The sequence below is a fragment of the Hyperoodon ampullatus genome, assembly GCF_949752795.1.
Source record: "Hyperoodon ampullatus genome assembly, chromosome: 1".
Taxonomy (NCBI): Eukaryota; Metazoa; Chordata; class Mammalia; order Artiodactyla; family Ziphiidae; genus Hyperoodon; species Hyperoodon ampullatus.
Genome location: NC_136914.1, coordinates 160,629,989 through 160,653,768, shown reverse-complemented (window position 1 = coordinate 160,653,768; position 23,780 = coordinate 160,629,989). Strand labels below are relative to the sequence as shown.

General features: G+C 36.2%; 1 protein-coding gene across 1 annotated transcript in view; it reads right to left on the bottom strand.

Moving 5' to 3' along the window:
* The window catches only part of CENPE (centromere protein E), a gene marked incomplete at its 5' end in the record, with an annotated part of 73,262 nt that extends 52,166 nt beyond the window's left edge, over window positions 1–21,096 (bottom strand). Inside the window, 15 exon segments of the mRNA XM_079704416.1 lie at window positions 486–574; window positions 1,235–1,379; window positions 4,804–4,962; window positions 5,836–5,955; window positions 6,912–7,041; window positions 7,385–7,472; window positions 8,957–9,008; window positions 14,685–14,750; window positions 14,826–14,893; window positions 15,049–15,130; window positions 15,576–15,695; window positions 17,059–17,177; window positions 17,294–17,383; window positions 19,450–19,541; window positions 21,041–21,096. Coding sequence (XP_079560542.1) covers window positions 486–574; window positions 1,235–1,379; window positions 4,804–4,962; window positions 5,836–5,955; window positions 6,912–7,041; window positions 7,385–7,472; window positions 8,957–9,008; window positions 14,685–14,750; window positions 14,826–14,893; window positions 15,049–15,130; window positions 15,576–15,695; window positions 17,059–17,177; window positions 17,294–17,383; window positions 19,450–19,541; window positions 21,041–21,096 — 1,476 coding nt within the window.
* Between the last annotated feature and the right edge of the window lie 2,684 nt (window positions 21,097–23,780).

The window sequence follows — 23,780 nt, the reverse complement described above, 5'->3', positions numbered from 1 at the left end:
AGGCCATTTCCTTCTTCAATAACTTTTTAATGGTCTAGCTTGATCCAGAGTAAGATAAAGGATCTGCATTTTGGTAAACTAGCTAACTTAGAATAGAAGACAACTGTTTTGAAAGCGTTAAAATTAAAAAAAAAAATCACATAAACAAATGCTCTCTCTGTGTCTGACTGGAAAAGTTGAGTCAGAAGTAGGAGGTAGGGCTCATAATGGGATACAGATCCTTAAGCTCCTTAGTAATAAGGCTGATAATTTAACTCTCCACCTGTCTTACTATCTTATTTCTCAGGTAGCTCTGAATTTAGGAAGTGAAACTGAGGGATTATTTATTGATCTTTAAAACTCTAGTGGCCTTAATTAGAACCAAAACTGTTACTGAAATTAAGTCAGAGCTAGAAATGTGTTATGACAACAACAATAAACCCTGATAACAAATGAATTTTAAAAAGAGTAAAAGGATAATGCTCTGTAAAATACATTTAAGTTACCTGACTTAGTAGCTTTGTTGCTGGATTCCACTCTATCTCAGTTAATGTATCAAGAGTGTTACTGAAAATATCAGACTCTGAACAGAGAGCTATAATTAGAGGGAAAAGAAATTTATCCATAAACTTGTTATTAAGTTTCTTAAAATTCAAAGATAAAAAAAATCTGATCAGAGGTAATAAACTCAAATTAGCTAAATTGTGCTAACAGTATGATCATAGCCAGAATACATTAACAACAGATGTGATCATTTATATTATTGTCAATTAAGATCACTGGTTAGAAAGAGTGATAACATATAGCGGTCCTTAATACAATATAGGTAAAAAGGACAAATTCTAAATTTGAGATTTGATTATATTAAGTAGATTTAAAAATGCCCCTACAAAATATTTATAACTATGTTGGAGACATAATTTTGAAACGGATTCCTGTGTAAATGCCATCCTTTCAAGGTTAGCAGAGTTGAAGGCTGATGTTTGTTATATGGATACTAATTTAACTGGATAATGATTAGAATAAAAACATGTGTTTCAACTATAATGCATTATTTTTAAGAAATCTAGAAATCGAGAACTTCATGAACGTTCACTTTCTTAAAATTACTTATTTTTATCATTATCTCCATTGTAATTACACCTAAAATATATACATTTTATTTAAATGTGTTTATCATATTAACTGAGTTATAAATAAAGTCTCTCTTTATAGGGATGTTTTTATATTTAAAAGTAATTGAAAAAGTACTCACATTCATCAATTTCTCCTAAAGTTACAGCAGCCTTATGTGTTTTTGTTGTTACATTCACTGGCATATTAAATTCATTTACATAGTTTGAGTCCTTCATTTTGTTAATTTTGCCAAGGCACCAAGTGACTCTTCGTTTTTTTTTAGCCTGAAGAGAAAGAAATAAAAATTACCTCACACAGATCTGGGTTCAAACATCATAAAACAAGGGAACTCGTTTCCATTTTAAAAAAACATTGGGACTTCCCTGGTGGTCCAGTGGTAAAGAATCCAGCTTCCAATGCAGGGGACGCAGGTTCGATCGCTGGTCGGGAAACTAAGATCCCACATGCTGCAGGGCAACTAAGCCTGTGCCACAACTACTGAGCTCCTGCACCTCAACTAGAGAGCTTCCATGCTGCAAACTACAGATCCCATGTGCTCTGGAGCCCACATGCCACAATTAGAGAGAGAAAACCTGTGGCCACTAGACAGAAGCCTGCACACCACAACAAAGAGCCCAAGCGCAGCAACAAAAGATCCTGCATGCCTCCGTGAAGATCCTGTGTGCCGCAACTAAGACCCAATGCAGCCAAAATAAATAAATAAAAACACCCCCCCCAAAACAAACAAAAAAACCCCACTGACTTGGCAGAATTTTTACTAAGTCTACTTTAATATCTTACCAGTTTAAGGATAACCTGAGATAAGAAAACATATTCAAACTTTTCAAATCAGTATTTAACCCCATAATAAATTTGATGAAACTACTATTTAAATTACATATTTTATCAGAAGGTTTACTTATAAGCTTTTCTGGAATGTAACTGAAAGGAATCGGTTGACTCTCAACTCTTCAAGTAACCTGGTGGTATACGGAAGCCAGTTAATCCCATTATAGTTATTTAGCTTACAAGATACCTTACTTTATTCCTGTTTTTCTCTTCCTATCATTTTAGATTCCATAGATCATCACTTCAACCATGTTTCTGGGTCAACAGCCTCAAATTATTTGACCCAATCTCTGTTCCCCAAACCTATCCCAACACAGTGTACACTCCGATGAATTACAGTGTCTTTTAAGACTTTATCAGCCTCCTGAACACTGTCAGGGCATACAGTCAAAAGACTGGCTGCCACCATCATCTGGGTCCTTAATGCTTCCTGGTAAGACTCCTTTCCTCCTTGTTGGCTTTCTTTTCTATTCCTTATAAAGGCTATACTATTTCAAACTCTTAGCACTGTCTATGAACTTGTGTCTCCACCATCTCCTGCTACCACAGCAGAAAAATTAAACTTCCTACTTCAGAAAGACAATATAAGCCTAAACTTACAAAAGCATTACTTGAACTGACGCCTATCCTTTCCTCTGTCCTTGTTATAATGAATAGATGTTTCTCTTTCTATCTAAGGCCAGACCCTTCTACTGTATTCAAGATACCATCCCTTTGGGTCATCTCAACCCACTGCAAGGTGGCTTTCACTACCAACACATAACTCAAAATTGCTTTTGCAAATGAGCTTCTTATTTCTAAATCCAAAGCATTTTTGTCTATGTGTATCTTATTTAACTTCTCAGCAGAATGTGACACTGCTGACCACTACCTCTCTGAAATACTCTGTTCCCTTGGTTACCCCATTCAGCTGGTTTCCTTCTAAATTCTGAGCTAAACATGGGTTCCTTCAGGGATTCTTCTTTACTGCCTTTACCTAAAAAGTTGTTGTTTCTTGGGGTTTTGTGTTTGACCCTCTGTTTTTTTCCATTTTCAACATGCTTCCAGAGCAAGCTCATCCATTCCCAGGACTCTAAATTGGATCTGCAGTAGTTAATGCCAAATTGATACCTCCATCTCAGACCTTTCACATTTTCGACTGCCTGACATCTTAAAATGGAGATGTCCTGAATCAAACACTGAGCAGCTCCACTGCTCTTCATTCAGTGTTCCTCAACTCAGTGAATATGCTACCAGCTACCCAGAAAGCCTAGTAATGCCAGCAAGTCATTTTGGATACCTCCTTCTCCCTTTCCCTGCCTCTGTGTCTACATAATCACAAAATCCTGTTGAGTCTACCTCCCAAATAGCTCTCCAATTTATCCAATTTCTTCCATCTCCAGAGCCAAAATCTTTGCAGAGGCCCAATCTATCTGATGCACATAGCAGCCTCACCTTTCCAAAATGCAATTCCGATTATGTTCCATACAAGGCTTTTCCTTGTCCTTAGCATAATGCAACATTCAAATCCTTCACTGAGGTTTTAAAATGCCCCTGCCACCAGAAAGTCCAAGAAATATACTGTTTTTCCACAATTTTAAGCTTCTGTACATTTAAGTGTCTTCCTGAAACACTATTCCTTACACCTTCCACTGGGCTATTTCCTACTCATCACTCAGTCAACAAATTGATCTAGAGCATCTTCTAAATACTTAGAATGGTGACCTGAACATAATGTCTATTAATAATTATCTTAATAGTATATATTTATTGAGGACTTGCTGAGCAGAAAGTATAGTGTTAAGCATGTACTGTATGTTACTTCACTTAATTCTCACAACAATCCTGTGAGGTGGGGATCAAGCTATATATCACAGATAAGGAAACTGCAGCAAAGTCTATTTGAGAAATTGCCCAAGGTCAAGTGTTAGGAATTGATAGAACAGGGATTCAAACCCAGGTAGTTCAAATCCAGAGGCTGTCCTCTTAAGAAAATATCTGTTGGATAAATAAATCCCTACTCTACTAAAAACAAAAACTACAAAAACTGGAAGCCAGAATTTTGATCAGTATGTTGATCTATATTCTGGGTCAATTTCCTGATATTAATATTTCTGTTTCTTTAAACAGAAAATATTCCCACATACTCGAGACATCTGTGGTTTCCAATCCCTAATTAATTTTATTTGAATTTCTTAAGAAGCATATTGCAAATAGATTCCTTGAATATATTCTAGACTCTAAACCATGAAAGACTCCAAATAGCCAAAACAATCTTGAGAAAGAAGAGCAAAGCTGGAGGCATCATGCTTCCTGATTTCAAACTGTATTACAAAGCTATAGCAATCAAAACAATATGTATGATAGTGCCATAAAAACAGACACATAGACAAATGGAACAGAATAGAGAGCCCAGAAATAAACCCTACACATATATGATCAATTAATTTACAACAAAGGAACCAGGAAGATACAATAGGGAAAGGACAGTCTGTTCAGTAAATGATGTTGGAAAAACTGGACAGCCATATGCAAAAGAATGAAACTGGGCCTCTATCTTACACTATACACAAAAATCAACTCAAAGTGATTAAAGACTTGAATGTTAACACCTGAAACCATAAAACTCCTAGAAGAAAACATAGGTGGTAAGCTTGAATCCTTGAATTAGGACCTCTACATTAGGGATCAATATTTTTTAATGAACCTCTTCTCTTAGGTGTTTTGTTGCTATATAGGTAAATAGCAACACAAAAGTTCTGGGTTTCTTGAATACACTGTATCAAAAGATAAGAAATGCATAACTATGTAATGAACACATAGGAATACCCGTTCTATTCTCTGTATACGAAGTTTAAGTTGTCATCTTTTAAATTTTACCTTTAATTCCTGTTGTAATGTGAGGGAAGAAGAGGTCACCAGCATCCGTGTTAAGTTTTGAATTTTCTCAATCTGCACTTTTTGAAGTAGATCTTTTTCTTCCAAAAGTTGTGCCATTTGGTCTTTTTCCATTGCCTGGGCCCGAGTCTCTAAAGAAACCTACAGAATGTAATATTGGGTTATGTTAATAACAAATGTAGCTAGATTTTAAAACCTCGAAAGTAGCTTAAAAGAACAGAATAGAAATTTGTATGTGAACTAAGAGAATTTTAATTTTATTGAAATACAATATACCCTACCTGCAGAACACCAATACAGTTACCATAATCAGTAATTTCTCAAACTAAAAATAAAGTCAAATATACGTTTCTTCTCATGTCACTATCCTATATGCCATTACAATGCTGTTAAAGCAATTCTATTAGTTGCCTAAAAATATATAAATAGTAGGCAGAGAAGTTACAAAAGCAGATATTTGAATACCTACAGCAAAGGAAGAGATGTTTTCATAGGACTACCATTTGATATTTTAGCTTATTCCTAAAAAGATCACTAAAATGCAAGATTTATATAAAATAGAGGACCATAATAGTTAAAACAAACAATGACAAGTGATTATGCTATATTATTAGATTGCTATCTCAGGGTTGGAAGAAAAATTCAAGTTAACGTGAAACTAGACAAAGTAGTTTTAGGTGCCTATACATGGTCTCTCTTTTTTAACCTAATTCCCTATGTATAATTTGTGACAATTAAAAAAAAATTATCTCCACTTGGCCCATTTGAAAATATCAAATTTCCCCCTTTGAAAATGAAAAACAAAATCTAAAATAACTTCAAGAAACCAAATCTTTCAGTTTATAGGAAATTAAACTAAAATTTTTATGAGTTGATTTCTTTTTAGTTGAAAGCTGTTTTAAATTTAGGTTGAAAAACTCAGATATTGATGACTTAAGAATCTCTGGGCAATTAGGTAGATCTCAATTCTAAATCTGTCCCTACTCTTTACTGAAATACATGGTTCACACATACCTCCTCTAATTGCTTTTTGAGATCCATTATTTCTTTTCTGTATCTTTTCAGGAGAGCTTCATCACTTGATACCTCATTAACGTAAGGAGTATTCTTCATATATTTAGCAGTGCTGGCAAACTGGGAAAAAATACAAGAGTGTTATGTGCTCTACACACAAAAATTAAGTAAATTAATAATATTTGGTCTTCTTGTAATTAAGCTTTGTAAAGAAAAATCAGTACTCTTCCAAGGTAGTTTAATACTTTTGAGTACAGAGTGCATTTTATGCCCCTGTAACAATGCCTGTAATGCTGCAGTCAAAAGCCTCTCTCCTTCCTTTGAACGCTATCCTACTTACTAGCTACTTAAGTATTAATCCAAGGCAATCATGTTGGAAGACAGGTCTTATCTTCCCTATGAGACTATACATTCTGTGAAGCCAGGGACTCTATTTTCTATCTTTTTTCTCTGACAGTACCTCGACCCAGTGCTCAGTAGCTATTTAAAGCAATGTTTCTTAGAGTATGAGTATGAGAAGTTACTTTAAGTGGGTACATGAAGGTATCCATTATATCAAACATTGAATCTTTCATTGAAACAGCTATTCTACTGACAATTCAATTCCCCCCTACTCGCCCTTCTCCTTTTTTTAAACATAAAATGGAGGCCTTAGGCTCAGTGCAAAGGCAGGCAACAATTAGCTAGCAGGAATTTAGGAATTATTTTATTATAAGCACAGACACATGTTTTTTGGGTCACCTTCTATTTGTTGCAAGTAATACGATTTTTTTCATTTATGGAACTGATATAACGTTTCCTTTCATAATCAATTAAGTAAAAAAGTGAGTTTGTAAAAGAAAAATATCAAGTCAATTTCAGTAAAATAGTGTTGGATGTGGCAAAAATTGTGGAGATGGGATATGAATGACTGAATTTTGGGAAAATTAAGAAATGCTATTTAGTAGACAACACATAATTTTATTTTAACAGGTAGTTACGTGAATTAAAAAAACTCTACCTATTTTTAGTAGGTAATTTTTCCTTCTTAAAGATGATATCCCCTCCTATTAAGTTGAGATAAAAATCACACTCACCTGGAGAGTAGTAAGAGTTTCATCAAAAGACACCGGAGTAATTGTGCAGATAATACGTGTTTTTGCATTTCCTCCCAAGGAATTCTGGAGAATTCGTGTTAATTTGCTATCTCGATAATTTATGAAACCACTTAGTGAGAAATGAGTTTGGGAAGAAAAAGAGTAAGAATTTTTATATAACAAAAGTGGTTGGTTCTTAATGTAGAACCTTAAAATAGTTACAGTTAAAAAAATTAATTATTTACAGGTTACATGAGGCAGATCAAAAATACTAACTAAAAAATATTTAAAATATAGAGAGTAAATTTAGTAGGACCCAATCATATGTATAAGAAGCCACTCATGATCAGAGTCATGAAAACTTTTGAATATATGAAATAAGAACATTTATTTGAGTGTCACTAAAATATTACCATTTTCGACCTAATGAAAACATAAGCATTAACAGGTAGAGTACAGTAGGATAAACATACCCAACTTGTCCATCACTAAGTTTCTTGATCACTTGTCCCAAAATAAATAAGCTTCGATTTATATTACAGCCTTCTTTGAGTCGCAAACCTGCATTTATTAAACAAATATAAGAACTAAAATCGAGCCCTGTACTGGATGATGAACTTATCAGTAAACTATGAGAGAAAGTAGAAATTAAAGGGACAGATGTTGAAGTCTATGCTTTGGACTAGATCTGAGCCCACCTTTAATACCACTGGTGGAGGAGCTCTCTCCCTAACCCTCCCCTTATTAGGTGAATCGGAAAGGTTATCACCTGAGAGAAATGGCAAAATGAAAAAGATGACTAAGAAAAGAATAAGAGGGAGGGAAAGACCATTGCCTAAAAGAGCTCCTCTAATTCCTCCATTCAAATCTATTTTTTCCAAGCCTTCAAATATAGGCAACTATAGGCTCAAAACCAAAAAAAGTTCTCATTTTAATATTGTGAGTATGCTCACATGACTCTAACATTAAAAAAAAGTACCTGGAAAAAGCTCTACTCCAGTTTTATGCCTCAACCAGTTCCTGTTCCCTCTACCAGTAAACCATGTTTATTATTTATTCTTCTAGATTTTTAGAAATACAAGTTCATATATATTCATTTCTCCCCTTTCTTTTTCAGACATATAGTAGCATACTATACACACTATTTTGCACTTTGCTTTTTTCACTTGGCAGTATATTGTGCACCATATCAGTAAACACTGGCCTTTTTCATAGCATAGAATTCCATTGTATGGATGTATCAGAAATTATTTACCTAGAACCCTGTTGAGGGATATGTAGGTTTTCAATCTACCATGTATACAAAAAATACTGCAACAAATAACTCTGAATAGCTATTATTTCACAGGTGCATTATTCAGCTATTGCTGTAATATTGCTGCTTAACAAGCCACCTTAAAACAACAAGCATTTATTTCCTGTTTATGGGTCTGGTTTGGTGGATACAGGCCATGCTCAGCTGGGTGTCTTTATGTCAGGCTGCAGGAAATGAACACAGAGAGAGGCCTGACATCTTTATGATTTTGCACCTTCCCATCTAAGTATGCTTTTCCATTTGTTTAAGTATTTGGTTATGTCCTTCAGGTCTGTTTTGAAGTTTTCTTTATTTTGGCCCTGTGCAATTTTTGTTGAGTTTCTTCCTAGGTATTACACCTTTTAAGCCATCATTGTAAACTGAGTCTTTTTGTACACTAAATATTCTAACTGGTTATTTGTATTATAGAATTATTAATGTCTGTATATTAATTTTGTGCCCAACGTCCCTTCTGAATTTTCTTACTGATATGGAAATTTAGATGGTTTTCATGGTACTCTCATGAGCTTTTCAGCTATACAATCCTATCAACTGTACAGTTCTAGTTTTTTAATTGATGCTATAGTAGCCCAAATTAGATAATTAGGCAGATACATAAGCTGCTTTTTACATGAAGGACTTTTATCACAAAATTATTATTGTCATTATTTCTAAAATGCATGGTAGCACTTTTATTCTGTGAAAGAACAGGAAGACACTCAGACCAACATATTTCATAAGTTTTCATTACCTTCAGCACCTGTTTGAGCAGCTCTTTCACTGCCAGCAAGATCAACCAAATTCTGTAAGATAGATGATAATAAACCTTTAGGAAGCATAATGAGATAAAACCCAAACTACTGAAAGAATATTTAAAACACATAGTTTACTTGAATACCCCATCTGTACCCTCACCTTTCACCCCACTGTTCAGGCCTTCCCTTGTCAAACCAATCTGTAACCCTTGTTCCTTCTTTGTAATACATCTTCCATAATGCCGCCAGAATAGGTTTTCTATTTCCTACACAAAGTTCAAAACCTTATCATATGAATCTGATTCTTTGCAATCTGGCACTTGTGTGGCCCCAGCATTATATCTATTCATTACTTACTCCTAACTCTAGCTGAACTACTCACGACACCCTAAACGCCTCATGTACTTCTACACACCCAAGTGCTACCTTTTGCCATTCTCTTTGTTAATTCTAAAGTTCTAGACTGCCCCTAGTCTTTATTCAGGACCAAAGGCAAATGTTACCTGCTCAATGTAGCTTTGCTGATTTTATCCTTCCTCCTCCCATACCTTGAATGAATTGCTCTTTTAACTGTACCCAGAGGTCATGATAGATATGACTTATTCTTACAGCACTTATTGTGTGGAGCTAGTCATTTGTCTCTGACTCTACTGTAGCATTTTAAAAAGCACAGACCTCTTTCATTTCACAAATATTGTTGGAAAAAAGTGACTGTCATGCTTCAGGCAGTATGTTAGGTGCTAGGGATACAGCAATGAATTCAACAAGTAAGGTCCCTGTCCTGATAAGAGCTTATATTCTATATGGAGTGGTAAGAGGAGAGGAGGAAGTTGGTAAGAAGACAGATAGGTAACATAACCTGGTAAATGTAATACAGATAATTTAAAGAGAGTTCTGGAAGAGGAAAGAAGGGACAGAGTAGGTTCTCTGGACTGAGTGGTAGGGGTAGGCTTCCCATTAAGCTAAGATCTGGAATGACAGAGGGAGGCAGCCATGTAAAACCAAGGGAAGCACAGTGCAGATTAAAAGAGCAGCCAGTACACTCAGTCACAAAACAGAAGTGAGCTTGGTATGCTCAAAAAATAAAAAGGGCAACATGGCAGAGTTGGTGAAGTGGCGATGGGACAACATAGTATAAGAAGTAGGAAGTAGGAGTCAGATTATGCAGAGCTTTGTAAGTAGGGGTAAGAACGTTGGATTTTCCAAGTGCAATGGGAAGCCAAGAGAGGGCTTTAGTCAAAAGAGGGACGTATCTTGATTTAACTTTCTGAAAGATCAACCGTGGCACCCTAGATGGAGAATGAACTGGAGAGGGGCAGAAGTGGCAGCAGTTAGCCCAGTTAGGAGGTTAGTGCAGGAATCTAAGTGAGAGATGATGGTGGCTTGGGCTAGGGACTTCGTAGTGGAGACAGTAAGTACTGGAGGGATGTCCTCTTTATTTTTTAATCTGAGAGCCCAGTAAATATTATTAATGCATTAAAAGAAAGTCAGAGATTTAAGTTACCTCTCTCTTTGAGGATTAGGCAGGTAATTATGTACTCCTGCTTTACAGTCCTGTCTCAGATACTGCTCTCTCTAAAATACTCAAAGAAGTCTAATCGTTGTCATATAGTATCTAGTACAAGTGACCTAGATACATAATAAAGGGGAAAAGTGGTGATAAAAGCATGAATTAAGGTAAAAAGATGAGAACAAGCATTAGTGTTCAAAGGCACTAAAAAGCTCAGTCTATCTATAAGAGAGGAGCTTATGTGGAACAGAAGGAAGCAAAGTAAGACTGGCTAAGCCAGATCTTGTCCAAGGAAATGCCACAAAAAAAGTAGTGCTTAATAACATTAGAAATCTGCATAACAGACCAAAGAAAGGAAGACCAGAGTCCTAGAGGCCAGGTTCAGGAGAATGATAGAGTAATTCAAGACAGATGAGAACCTAAATGAGTATGACACCCAATGGAATGATGACAGGTAGAATCAGGAAGAAATGGTGATGACTGGAGAAAAGGGAAAGCAGGAGAAAATGAGCCAAAATAGACTTGGGTTTCCAGCCTAGGTGACCAGGATAATGCTAGTATTACTGGAAAAAGGAATATTCATTATAATATTACAAATTTGGTTTTAGACCCACTGAGGTTTGAGATAATAGTGGGACAATCTTTAGAAAGACATGAATTAGAACTCAGAGACTCAATGGTGAAAAACTGAAAGCATTTCCACTAAGATCAGGAACAAGACAAGGATGAACACTCTCACCACTATTATTCAACATAGTTTTGGAAGTCCTAGCCATGGCAATCAGAGAAGAAAAAGAAATAAAAGGAATACGAATTGGAAAAGAAGAAGTAAAACGGTCACTGTTTGCAGATGACATGATACTATACACAGAGAATGCTAAAGATGCCACCAGAAAAGTACTAGAGCTAATCAATGAATCTGGTAAAGTTGCAGGATACAAAATTAATGCACAGAAATCTCTTGCATTCCTATACACTAATGATGAAAAATCTGAAGGAGAAATTAAGGAAACACTCCCATTTACCACTGCAACAAAAAGAATAAAATATCTAGGAATAAACCTACCTAGGGAGACAAAAGACCTGTATGCAGAAAACTATAAGACACTGATGAAAGAAATTAAAGATGGTACAAACAGATGGAGAGCTATACCGTGTTCTTGGGTTGGAAGAATCAATATTGTGAAAATGACTATACTACCCAAAGCAATCTACAGATTCAATGCAATCCCTATGAAATTACCAATGGCGTTTTTTTTTTTACAGAACTAGAAAAAAAAATCTTAAAATTTGCATGGAGACACAAAAGACCCTGAATAGCCAAAGCAGTCTGGAGGGAAAGAAACAGAGCTAGAGGAATCAGACTCCCTGACTTCAGACTATACTACAAAGCTACAGTAATCAAGACAATATGGTACTGGCATAAAAAGAGAAATATAGATCAATGGAACAGGATAGAAAGCCCAGAGATAAACCCATGTACCTATGGTCAACTAATGTATGACAAAGGAGGCAAGGATATACAATGGAGAAAAGATAGCCTCATCAATAAGTGGTGCTGGGAGAACTGGAGAGCTACATGTAAAAAGAATGAAATTAGAACACTCCCTAACACCATACACAAAAATAAACTCAAAGTGGATTACAGACCTAAATGTAAGACCGGACACTATAAAACTCTTAGAGGAAAACATAGGAAGAACTCTGACACAAATCACAGCAAGATCTTTTTTGATCCACCCCCTAGAGTAATGGAAATAAAAACAAAAATAAACAAATGGGACTTAATGAAACATAAAAGTTTTTGCACAGCAAAGGAAACTACAAACAAGATGAAAAGACAACCCTCAGAATGGGAGAAAATATTTGTAAACGAATCAACGAACAAAGGATTAATCTCCAAAATATGTAAACAGCTCATGCAGCTCAGTATCAAAAAAACAAACAACCCAATCCAAAAATGGGCAGAAGACCTAAACAGACATTTCTCTGAAGAAGACATACAGTTGGCCAAGAAGCACATGAAAAGCTGCTCAACATCACTTATTATTAGAGAAATGCAAATCAAAACTACAATGAGGTATCACCTCACACCAGTTAGAATGGGCATCATCAGAAAATCTACAAACAGTAAATGCTGGAGAGGGTGTGGAGAAAAGGGAACTCTCTTGCACTGTTGGTGGGAATGTAAATTGATACAGCCACTATGGAGAACAGGATGGAGGTTCCTTAAAAAACTAAAAATAGAATTACCATATGACCCAGCAATCCCACTACTGGGCATATACCCAGAGAAAAACATAATTCAAAGAGACACATGCACCCCGATGTTCATTGCAGCACTATTTACAATAGCCAGGGCATGGAAGAAACCTAAATGCCCATCAACACATGAATGGATAAAGAAGATGTGGTACATATATACAATGGAATATTACTCAGCCATAAAAAGGAATGAAATTGGGTCATTTGTAGAGACATGGATGGATCTAGAGACTGTCATACAGAGTGAAGTTAAGTCAGAAAGAGAAAAACAAATATCGTATATTAACGCATATTTGTGGAACCTAGAAAAATGGTACCGATGAACCAGTTTGCAGGGCAGAAATTGAGACACAGATGTAGAGAACAAACGTATGGACACAAAGGGGGGAAAGTGGTGGTGGGGTGGTGGTGGTGGGATGAATTGAGAGATGGGGATTGACATGTATACACTAATATGTATAAAATGGATAACTAATAAGAACCTGCTGTATAAAAAAATAAATAAAATAGAACTCAGAGACTTTAGAAACAATAAACATTTGACCATCGTCAACACAGAAATGGTAACAAGGGCAAACAAGGGAAGAAAAGCTACAGAACACTCCTGTGCTTTGATTAGGAGCGTAGGAGGAAAGAAGCCACAAAAGGGAATAAAGGAGCAGAGCTAAGAGCACCTGGATGTTACTATTCCAGAGAGGCCCGGAGACACTCATAAAAAGACCACCTCCAAAGAGCCAGAAAAAGACTCTTTGGGGAAGACTTCTTCCAAGAAGATACTTAGAGTAAGTGGGAAGTCTGGAGTGTTGGACCAGATGGTATCTAAGGTCCCTAGATGATGGAGCATCAAATAATATAAGAAAAGACACCAAACAGATCACTGAATATGTCAAGCTAAATTATAATTAAACGTAATTATAATTAAACTTAATTTATAATTAAAGCTAAACTATATAAGAGAAAAGTTAAAATTGTAGTGATATATCACAGGCTAGATTTGGAAAACAAAACAGAAGTTAGGTTTTATGTTTTTCGTTGTTGTTAAAGACTAGTCTACTAAAATAAATGATATACTTGTATAGTAAAATAACTGAGGTGAACTAGAATTAGATACTTAAGACTCTGATTTTTCAAAATCTGAAAAACAAACATATTATAGATTTATTACTTTTTCCCCTGAAGTTTTCAAATCAAATCGAGAAATCTTACATCATATCCCACATCAAACTAAAGAATTTAGGCCTTGAAGGCAGAGAATAAAGCAATAATGGTAAGGAATAGAAAGGAAGCACAAAAAAAGAGAAATGATACAGTGCAGCAAGGAGGAATGTTTGCATAATGCTTATATTTACTTATCAACAAATAGGTATTGAATATAAACTATGTACGATGCGTTGGAGTTACAAAGATGAAGGAGATATCACTCTTCCCTTCAAGGGATTTATAGTCTAAAACACTGTTTATAATACAAAGCTTATTTTCTTATTGTACTTAACTATGAACTTGAATAATCTGATTTATTTTTTAACTATCTCACCCAGGTTTTTGTTCATCTCATAAGTCTCAATACCATTGGCAGAGACCAAAAAAACCCTCAAAACCCCAAAACCACAAACACACAAAAAAAAATCACCAAATTTCAAGATTACTTTAACTCTTAAATGTGCATGGAATCAACCCTTCCTCAATTACTAGTTAGGAAAAGCCTCAACTCCTACAGTTCTTACATCTAAAGTTCAGGAAATGGCAGCTATAAGATCACAGGAAGTAAGATTCTCTGAACTCTTCCTACATTTCCGCTAGTTATCTCACGTTAGTGATGAGACTAAACTACCAATTTATAGATGCTTTTGCCAATTAGTTAACAGTTCTCATGAAACCAAACATACAGCAGCTAAATTAAATTTTGGTTCGGCTCATTTAGTACATTATCACAGTTCATCAATACTCACCAAATGGGACACCTTGACAGATCCTTCAAAATTAGAAGGTTCACCTTTCTCTCTACTTTCCAAAATCTAGAAAGAAAAGGCAACTTGTAGAAAAATTTGTGTATTTTTAATTGGAAAGACCAAATATAGAGAATTACCTACCATCCTAAAAATGGTATGAGAACGACTACTTCTTTGATTCATTTTTGTAATTCCATAATGCCTGTTCTCTGTAAAAGAATCATATTTCAGCTGTGTATATTAAAATCCAAAGAAAAACACTAACTTGTATTTAAGTTTAGAAGTGAAAAGTGTTTAAAGCCTAAATATATTCAATTAAATAGTTTTTAGACGTGTTTTGAAGAAATACAGTATAAAGTCTTACTTTCTCCTTTTGTGATCCACTTCAAAGCCATTTCTGATGTATAAACAACTTCTTCTGTGAGATCAGCCACATACACATTCCTCTGAAACAAGTTTAATTATGGGAAAAGTAGAGAACTATAAGTCACTTAAAATTTTGCATTTCAAAAAGAAAGTGCAAACTATTATAGAATTCATTTGTGGAAGTTAAGAGTAGAAAATGGGCAATTTTATTCTATACAAAAATAAGAACTAAATCTATGCTATTTACAATTTATTTCCTGTACCAAAATACACCGAATTCTAAACTGATACTTTCAGCTTGCTCTTTTTAGGCACTTATGCCACAATATTATAGCTGTCAATATTTAGAAACTATATATGTTACTTAAGAGATAATCTCTATAAATGTTTAAGAAAGAAAATAAAAAACAAACCATAGTAACAGGAGACACTTTAAAATATATAGAAATTAAAGGCAAATGTTCAAGAAAAATAATCCCAATGAGTAACTATTTTTTGAGCCACTCTGTTAACTCTGTTACTTACATTGAAGTCTTCCCGAATTATTAAAGGCTTCATTTTTTCAGTGTGACAGAGTAAGTCTGTAATGGTTTCATTGTATATCTCCATGTAAGACACACGTAAAAGAAATTCCCTATCAGGAAACTAGAAGAAAAAGATATGTGAAAACATATCAGAAAACATCAGAGATCATCCAATTATGAAAACCTAATAATGAATGCTTATGTGCTAATATTAAATATTAAAATATTCTTTGAGAAACTATCTTTTAAATATTTTTATTGATTGATTGATTGATTGCGGTATGCGGGCTTCTCACTGTTGTGACCTCTCCTGTTGTGGAGCACAGGCTCCTGACACGCAGCCTCAGTGGCCATGGCTCATGGGCCTAGCCGCTCCATGGCATGTGGGAATCTTCCCGGACCGGGGCACGAACCTGTGTCCCCTGCATCGGCAGGCGGACTCTCAACCACTGCGCCACCAGGGAAGCCCTAAAAATATTTATTTATTTTTTAGTTGATGTATAGTTGACCTATTCCACTATGTTAGTTCCTGGTGCACAACATAGTGATTCAATATTTCCATACATGTCAAAATGATCACATGATAAGCCTAGTTACCATCTGTCACCATACAAAGATATTACAACATTATTGACAATATTCCCCATGCTGCACATTTCATCCCTGTGACACATTTATTTTCTAACTGGACATTTGTACCCTTTAATCTCCCTCACCTATTTCTCTCATTCCTCCAATTTCCCTCCCCTCTGACAACCACCTGTTTGTTCTCTGTATCTATGAGTCTGTTTCTGTTTTGTTTGTCCATTTGTTTTGTTTTTTAGATTCCACATATAAGTGAAGTCATGTGGTATTTGTCTTTCAGGAAATTATCTTTGTAAAACAAACAAAAAACAAAACTTCCCCTGTGCTTCTATATTGATAATAACAAGCAACAACAGCAAAGCATTGTTTCAGAAATAATGAAAAGTATAGTATCATAGAATTATAACAGGAAAATAACCAGTCCAATTCTCTAACCTCAAAATAAAACCTACATATATTCAAGAAATTAAAAATAATTAAAATAATGATGAAAAAACTAATTTAAAACCAACTCAACTAATTAGCTTGCTTATTCTGACCTTCTGATTCCCTTGTCTTTTATCTAGTCTACTTTTTACTGCTCCTTAATAATCACTGGTAGCTAAACAAAGGCAATGGCGATCTAATCATTGTGATAAGATTTTCCTGTTCCTTAATGCCCACTTTTTGGTGGGAGTACTGTTTCATGATTCAAAGGAAAGAATGAAAGAACTTTAAGCTTTGTAAGTTAGTAAGTTTGTGGGAAAAAAATGAATCTATGCTATGCCTTCCTTCTTTCCTCATGGATAATCAAGAGATAACTATAAATATACTTCATCATTACAAGAGAACACTAAGGTTGCTATCCTATTATCACCACTTTTACCTGCATGTACTAGAAATTTAGCTAAATTATTTACCTTCTTAATTTTTTGGAAAATGTCATGAATTGCCCTGGGTATTACTCCCAAATAATCTTGTGACCCCAACATAGTATACGTTTTTCCTGATGCAGTCTGCCCATAGGCAAATATAGTACCTGCAAAAACAAAACACACACATGCAAAGATTAAAAATGAATCTACAGTGTATAAAACTATCAATACTTGCTAAACGGACACCCAAGACTGAAATGTTTTTGCAGTGAATACACACCATTGTAGCCTTGTATGGCAGAATCTATGATTGGTACTGCTATTTCTTCATACACATGTTTAGTAGTTTCATTACTATGAAAGACACGATCTAAAAAAACAAAACATAAAAGTTAAATCAAACAAATTAACTGTTTTCATTCTGAATTAGTAGTTGCCCACAGAAATAAAATTGTCAGGATATGGTATGATAAAAGATTTAAGACACAATATTTCCTTCAACTTATTGGTCCTCTGAAAATACTCTTCTCTTTAGGTAAAATGTGTTGGTCCTCACACAGAAAAAATACAAGTCTGTTACCCTATATGCTTTCAAGAGGCAGTAGGGCATGGTGGCTGAATATGGGGGTCCAGAATCAGACTGCCTGCAAATCTTGGTTCTGCCATTTACAGTGTGATTTTGGCCAAAGTGGTTGATGTTTCTGTGCCTCAGTTCCCTAATGTGTAAAATGGATATATATTATCTTGCTCATAGAATTACTGTGAACACATGTTAATACTTAGGAAATATAGACTATTACTATTCTTTGAGAAATGTTAATGTTTTTAACATACCTAGCAAGAAGGTCTAGCTCAAACGAAACCAAAAAATGCAGATATTTGGGAGAAAAGTACTGACCAAAGCTGAAGTGCTGCTAAAGGCTGGGTTTAGAGTAGCATTTGCACTGATAAATTCACAAGTCCAGTATGTGGTTCTCTGCTTTTGTTAGCACATTAAAAATAGACCACTCTTTTAGCAGTGCCCTCACATTAAAAAGCTCACAAGAAATGGATTTGTAAATCAGGAGGGAAATTTACTGACTTACAATGAGAAATTCAGTGATCACACTGCTTGCACCATGACCACACATCTGCCCTATGGGCAGAACAATATGGAAAACCGAAGTGCCATCTGAGGGCTGCTTAAGGGTCATGATTTTAAAGCAAGGAGAAATGGCAGGATGATTCAAACTTTAATGTTATCTGTTTCAGACAGCTGGATGAGTCCAAAACCTTCATGGGCGTATATGGCTACTGAGAATCTGTGGTACTTAGGTTTTATAATCTCTGGCACATATTACCTTTTAAAAATTATGTTAATACCACCAAACATTCCTTTACCAGGAATCATTTTCTCTTCTACGTATCTTTGTGGCTTTCTAGTTAACACTAATTTGACAACTTAATCACTTACTCCTGAGGTTGGTGAGAGGCTGTCACTGTTGCTCTATGGTGCCTAAGTGGCAGCATGGTAGTGTGGCTGGAACACAGATCTTGAGCCTGACTCTTTCATTTGCTGGCTGTGTGACTCCAGGCCTCTCTGCTTCCTCATTAAAATGGGAAGGTAGCAAATATATAGGCTTGTTAGGAGGAGTAAATGAGTTAATATATATGAAGTGCTTAGAAGAGTGACTGGCACATTGTCAGCACTATATACATGCTAAATCAACACAAAAATCAACCTAGTTAACCGTTAGGTCCTCCAAGTCCCTTTGTCCTAGCTAGCTCTCACTCATCCTGCAGGTCCCAGTGTAAGTGGTACCATTTCAGACACCTAGATTAGTTAGATCCCTGCTATAAACTCCCACAAAGCTTATGTCATCATAAGTGTAAATACTTGTTTAAAGCCTTTCTTTCCACCAAATAAGATCCACAAAAGCAGAGGTAGGTCCCTGCTGTATTCTATCAAAGAAGGAATATCTTCACTATTTATTCTTTAAAAAGTTTTGAAAAACAACTGAAAAAAAAAAAAAAAAAAGAAAAGAAACAAATAACAATAAAAAAGGAAACAACAACAACAAAGAAACCAAACTGGAAGATCTTAAAGATGACTTGACATTAAATAACATATTTTGGGCTTACAGAGTTTTACACCACAAGTACGTTGACGAATAAGAGGAAAAATGTTAATTTCAGTTAAAAGGCACTATGACTATAACTGTGTTTAATTTTTTATTTACTTATTATTTTTTTTACCATTGCTATGTTTTAAGTGTCAGTTTATTATCTTACTTAGCACACATGAATGGATGAACAATTTTTCAAAGTTTCCACTGAAGCAGTTTACTGAAGGCTTAGTTTGATCTTTAGTGACAAATCCAGTGTTATTCATAAGGCTTTTGTACTCATAATAGAAAAATGATACCAGGTTAACTTTTGATGCTGTTATAAACTTACCAAAATTGAAGGATTTACTCCCATCGACTTGATAAATTGTATTATTGTCAGTTTTCCAGTAAACTTGAGTATCTTTTCCAAGCGCCTCTTCTCTAAAAGAATAAAAAAACTGCATTTTAAAATAGTTGGTCACAGAAGTTGTGTTACATGAAAGATAACTGAAAAGACCTCATCTTCTGATGAATATTTTAAAAGATGGTAATGACGTATACCGTAAATAGGATAAATGTGGAAAATCCACCTTTGAGGGGTCAAAGGTGGATTTTAAATGGGGCTTCGTGACCTCCTGCACTTTCATGGGAGTTTCTTTGCGAAGCTCTTCACTTCCACCTTCCAACCCAGTACTGGCTACTGAAAAGATACGTTGAAAATGCAACTCTGGTTATGTCCCTCTTGCTTAAAGCCTTTAAAAACCATCTGAAATCCTTAATTTGGCACATGACACCTGGATCATTGTAATTTCTCTCTTCGACCCATATCTTCCTCTAAATTCCTATATACACCGTAACTCCATACAAATCAACTGCCTGAAGGTCACTCCAAAATAAGATTTGACCCCTCTCTGCCTGGAATACCCTGACTTATGTTTCCATTAACTAACTTAACTTTTCTTTCATTCATGAAAAGTATCAGGAGTTTCCTACACAGCCCTGTCCCTCCCCTAAACTATCTCACTTAAGGACTAGACTCCTCTAGCAAACATTCTCCACCTGTCTATCATAACACCTGTCATGATGTATTATAATGCTTTCTTTATGTAGCTTTCTTCTAATGCATTAATGAGCTTCTTAAAAATAGGAAATTCCTCATTTTGATATTCTTATTTATTAAACACCCAGTAATGGTTAACAAATGTTTCTCAAACAAAATGTGTCAGCATTCTGGGGCAAGGGCCTGAGACAGGCAAAGCAAACAGACTTCATTTTCATTTCTTCCCCTTCCTGTTTTTTCTCTATAGCATTTATTACTCCAGTATCATCACTTAATACTTCATATTTTTCACTTTATTTTCTGCCTACCCCTTCAGAACGTAAGATCCACTGGACAACGATGGTAGTGTGTGTTTAGTACAGTACACTGTACTAAAAAAAAATCAATTTTGATGAATATCGGTCATTCAACCTTCTGAACGTGGAGTTCAGTCACTGAAGTGTTGAGTGTCTACCGAATACAATGGAAGAAGACTGACTAGTTCTTGCGCTCAAGGAGTATACAGTAAAGGGGGAGAGAGAGTCAGTTAAATGTAAAATGACTAGCTGTGAAGAGTGCCAATAAGGATTTTTCCTATGCGACTTTCCTGGGGGAGGGATGGGGAGCGCAGATGGGGGGACGGCAGAGTAGCGCAGGGAGTAGGGTCTTTAATGTCGGCGAGCCTGAGTTATAGACTTAAGAGAATCCCACAGCTGGAAAGTATCCTCTAGATCCTCTAATCCTGGCCCGTCACTTTACACATAAGAAACCAAAGCACAAAGCGGGTCAATGGCAGAGTTTCTAGGCAGCGGAGCAGGAAGGAGCAACGAGGACTCACTCCTCCGGCTCAGGCCTGGGCCGGAGGCCGCAACGGGAACCTGGGCAAGTCTGGCCCGCCTACCTGCTGTTGAGCGGCCGAACCCGCACGCAGACGGCGACGGCTCCTTCATCGGCCATCCTGCCGGGCTGGATCCCAGGAAACTGTACAAAAACCTCCGCGGCCGGCGCTTCTGCGTGTAAGAGCCACCCCGCCTTTAAATTTAAAATTTCCCAAACGCCGCGTCTGATTGAGCCGCGGCCTCGTGACGTCATAGGCCGTTCCATTTGCGTCGCGGCGCGGGGGACGCCAGGCCGGCGGCGCGTCCACGGTTAAGGGTTGGGGGAGCAATTATAAGGGTCTGGAGGAAAAGGAAACTTGGGGCTCGCAGACAGAGGGTCCGGGTAGCCCGCGGCCAAAGGCTCTCAAGGTAATAGCAGAGATAACTATTGTTTGCTAAACGCCGTTGAAGTGCTGACAGCCGTTTACAAACGCAGTCCTCCACCCCACCCTTAAAGAGTTTGCAATCCTCCACCCCACCCTTAAAGAGTTTGCAATCTGTGGAAAAACAAAGCCGAGAATTTTTTCTTCACTAACAAAAGAGAATTAGGACCTTTAAAGAATTACACTGTAATTTGGTTTTTTTTTTAAATTTAAAACAAAACAAAACAAAAACACCTCAAATCCCAAGAGTTGAAAGTTACTGCCCAGCCCAGAAACAGAAGAATCTTGTGCTCCTTGGAAACTCTTGAGTTTAAGTTTTTCCTTTCCCTCTCTTTTTTTTTTTTTTTTTGCGGTACGCGGGCCTCTCACTGTTGTGGCCTCTCCCGTTGCGGAGCACAGGCTCCGGACGCGCAGGCTCAGCGGCCATGGCTCACGGGCCCAGCCGCTCCGCGGCATGTGGGATCTTCCCGGAGTGTCCCCTGCATCGGCACGCGGACTCTCAACCACTGCGCCACCAGGGAAGGCCCCTCTTCTTTTCTTTAAACTCATTTTTTCCATTTTCTGTGAGTTCCTAAGAGGTTGACTTAGGAAAAGAATTATTGAAGACTGGAAAAACTCGTTTAGTAGTGAGGTGAAACTTTTTTTTTTTAGCAGAAATGGGAAAGTGATTCTAAATAATTATTTCCCAGAAATAGTGCTTGGTTTCCTTTGTTTTAAATATGTGTCATAGTAAAGTATTAACATTTTCTTTAGGAGTAGTTTCAGTTTTAGTTGATTTAAGAGGGATAAAGAATTATCCCCTTTCCCTCACCAAAAATATGACCTGCAGTTACTAATAATTGTTCATTATTTAGAGGATTAGGAAACTACTGATTTAGTAAAACTATTTTGGAAGGTAATCTGGCAATATCAATAAAAAACTGAATTGCTGTCCTTTATGCCAGCAATTCTGCTTTTAAGGATTTATTTATAGATATATGAAGAATCTTGCTATATAGCCATATAGCTATTACTGTAGTTGCAGCATCACATATAGTTAGCAAATGACAGGAAGCATATTAAGTGTCAATTAATAGGAAATGGATGACATTTTATCACTACAATGAAACATTATGTGGCGAGTAAAAAGAATGATACAGCTCTTTATGTGTACTTTAGAAAGTCAGCCAAGATGTTTCATTAGCTGGAAGAAACCCAAGATGCAGAATTGTGTGCACAGTATGGTGCTATTTGATATTTTCAAAGGATATTTATATATCTGCATATGCATACATAATTTCTGGAAAGATACACAAAATATACCTAGTTTCCGTAGAGAGGGAGGACTAAGTTAGATAAAATACCTATTTTTCATTGTATACTATTCTGTAATTATTAATATTTTAAGCATGCAAATATTAAGTAGTTTCATTCAACTTAAAGAAACTAGCTAGTAGAAAAAGAGTAAATAAAAATGACTTTGTTCATTCAAGATTTGTTTTGGTTAACCAAGAGTAGCCTAACCAAAATACTACCCTTTTTTTGCAGCTGAACTGTGAAAATACTTGGCTGTATCTAATAAGATAATACAGAGTTAAGAAAAGTGTCTTTTAACTGATTTTTAAAAAACGGTGGGCAAATATTACACATTTTTAGCTAAAGGGAAGGAGCCTGTGAAGAGGAGGAAGGGACATATAATTAATGAAAGAAAGTCTCTAACAACAAAAGGGTAATTGATTCAAGAGCACAGAGGAGGATTAGCCTTTCATATTTGTGCTCATGATTGATGCCATGGCTGTTTTTGTTATCATCATAACAGCTGACGTTTGTTGAAGATTTACTATTGCCAGGGGCTCTGTTATATGCTCTACATGCATTTTTTTCATTTACTTTTTCAAATATGTCATTAAGAAATTTTCATTGAGCACCTACTATATGCCAGATGTGGTTCTAGGCTTATGAGGCACAGAGTGAATAGACTAGAAAAGTACCTGCTTTCACAGAGTTATTATTCTCTATGAAACGTTCTTGTGGGAAGAAGCAGACAATGCATAATAAATGTGTAAGTAACTTATGAGGAGAGCATGGGCCACTGTAGATAGGGTACTCAAGAAAGACCTAGGGGGGATGGTTGAGGCCTTGTATGATAAGAACTAGCCAGACTTGGGAGGGTGGGAGAGAGGGCTTACCAGATGGAGTGACAAGTAAGTCAAAGGACCCAAGGCTTGTATAAGTTTGTCGTGTGTCTGAGGCACAGAAGGAAGGCCCCCATGGCTTGAGTATTTGGGGCAATGGAGAGAGGTCCTGTGGGATCTTGTCATGTTAAAATGTTATTCTAATGGTGAGGGGAAGCCTCTAGAAGGTTTTATGCAAGGGAGTGAAAAGGGATTCACTAATTCCT